At 42.0% G+C, this 2,500-nt stretch overlaps 1 protein-coding gene across 1 annotated transcript in view; it reads right to left on the bottom strand.

Moving 5' to 3' along the window:
- LOC307270977 (zinc finger E-box-binding homeobox 2-like) overlaps window positions 1-1,706 on the bottom strand; it is a gene marked incomplete at its 3' end in the record, with an annotated part of 15,822 nt that extends 14,116 nt beyond the window's left edge. Inside the window, exon 1 of the mRNA XM_080054865.1 lies at window positions 1,639-1,706. Coding sequence (XP_079910991.1) covers window positions 1,639-1,672 — 34 coding nt within the window. The remainder of the gene's footprint in view (window positions 1-1,638) is intronic.
- Between the last annotated feature and the right edge of the window lie 794 nt (window positions 1,707-2,500).

Here is a 2,500-nt window from a genome sequence, read left to right as displayed (position 1 = left end):
GGAGGGGGTCAGAGCGAGGGGGTATAGCTTGTTCTATAATACATATTATAGAGCGAGACAAACTATGTAATGCACTTTGGCTAAACGGGCTATATACAATAAGTGATTCCTTTTGTTGTTGTTGGATCTAAAATGGCGGCTCTGTGTTTCTGTTTCTTCCTGCTGAAATGGAGGTGAAGAAGGTTTCACTTCTGTCTCTGAGTCATCACTTCTTCTTTCCGTCTCAAACCTGATTCTGGGTTTTACTTTATTTCTTCTTTTCTGGTTGTTTTCATATTTGTCCCTTTCCTCCCGTCTGTCTGTCTGTCTGTCTGTCTGTGGCCGTGTCTGAACTGCCATACTAACGTCCTACTCATACTCATTTTGACTTCAATTTGAGTATGTGACGGTTGGGTATGCGAGTTTGGGTATGTGAGAAATTCCCGGATGAGTACTAACTTCCGGGAAGATTTTGGGTATGAATCGATTGTATACTTTTCCTACTCAACCGCCCCATAATGCATTGGGTCAATTCTACCCGCCCAGGAAAATGAAATATTTTCGAGCAAGTTGCTAGGCAACAACATTGTTTGGGGTTCCGCGATCTGACAACTGCACGTGCAGTCATTCATAAACTCTTACAATAGATAAGAGATGAAGATAAATACCTAACAACATTAGAGTCACTAAGTGAAATGAGTGTTGTGAGTCTGATAGTGGAGAGAGATTAGAACAGATCGCTGTTCCACACACCGCGGCTCGTCCAGCTCAACTCACAGACAGCTGAGTGCTGATGAGCCGGACAGAGAGCGTCGGAGGGATCCTCCGCCTCAAAACATCATTATTATAAAACAAGAGGTCTAAAACACAGATGATGAACACAGGACTGTAAAAATCTAGTTCAATATCTAACCTGTAGAGGGCGGTTAGAAGCTTAACAGTGTCTAAACTGCCTGAATCTTATAAGAAGAAGAAGAAATTCTTCATTGCTTGAGTATACTTCAACTGAGAACGTTTAGACGCAGCTCGCATACACAATCGATCTTTGAGTAGAGAGTATGCATGAGTATGTAGGATGTAGGACGCTAGTATGGCAGTTCAGACACGGCCTGTCTGTCTGTCTGTCTGTCTGTCTGTCTGTCTTTCCTCCCGTCCTCCACATGCTTTTTATTTTCATTTTTTTTTTCAACTTTTTTTTTTATGGTTAAAATTTCCTGAAATGTTCTATGGGATCTGAAGCTCAGGAATTTAGTGAATTATTTTTTTCCCGAGGGAATTCAAAATAATTAACATAAGTAGCTATATACGAATTCATGGTAATATTCAAGATTCAAGATTCAAAGATTCAAAGTGTTTATTGTCATATGCACAATAATGAAATTCTTCCTTTGTTTTCCACAGACTGAACGCCAAAAAAGGAACGTGAAAATATGCAATATACTGTAGGTACAAGTCAAATTTAAATAATCCGCAACGATTCAGAATATACAATTTACAAGGAAGATAGGAGAGCAGCAACGAGATCAAACACATTTAAGTTAAAATAAAATAAACGGAATGGTGCCAATCCAAGAAAGTGTGCCGTTGTGAATAACCAAAATATAAACATTCATATATGGGTGTGAACGGGAATTAACTCAGTAGCCAAAAATTACTCACGGGCCCCGTTGAGGTGTGTGTGTCTCCCCAGCATCGGGTCATGGTTCTGGGCTTGGTAGGACAGCACAGCCTGGGCCAGCCGTGGAGAGGGAACGTTAGCTCGGCTGCTAGCGTCCTCAGCGCTAGCCGGGCTGACGGCGTCTTGAGCGAAGCCTCCGTCATCAGAAACCAAAGTCCTGCTGTCTTCATCCGACTCAGAGCACGACTCCAACAGGCTCTCATAGTTCAGCACTGGAATACAGAGAGAATGGGGATGTTAGGTTTATACACACATAAAAATCTTTAAGATTATTGCGGTTGTATAACACTGGAACACACGCACACACACAACTGGGAAAGACAGGTTCATACACACACAAAAATAATTGTTTTCTTTTTGGATTTTGGATTCTAACCCGGGTCTGCTGTGAAGAGGACTGAGACTCTATGAGGGGGGCAGGGGGTCTAACTACTGCACCACGAGCACCGCCAAACATTTTTTTTTGCGCATTAAAAGTTGACCTTATAAATGCAGGGAACATTGGGATTATACTAGGAACTAACTCTGTATCTAACACGACTTAAATACACTTCATTTTTCACTGACAGATTGTAACTTGAACAAAACCAGACAAATCACCAACGCCGGTTTAGCTTTTCACCAAAACAACAAGCGTTTTGCAGAGTCACTGACTGCACCTTTAACTGTCTTTATCTGTCTCTAACCCTAACCCTTTTCTCTGCTTCAACTGTATTCATTTAACTCTGCCTGTGCCGGGTGTGTGTGTGTGTGTGTGTCTCTGCCTGTGTGTGTGTGTGTGTGTGTGTGTGTGTGTGTGTGTGTGTGTGTGTGTGTGTGTATGTGTGTGTGTGTGTGTGTGTG

This window comes from Ammodytes marinus (assembly GCF_949987685.1).
Source record: "Ammodytes marinus genome assembly, contig: scaffold_371, whole genome shotgun sequence".
Lineage (NCBI taxonomy): Eukaryota > Metazoa > Chordata > Actinopteri > Uranoscopiformes > Ammodytidae > Ammodytes > Ammodytes marinus.
This window is presented reverse-complemented; position numbering and strand designations above follow the sequence as displayed.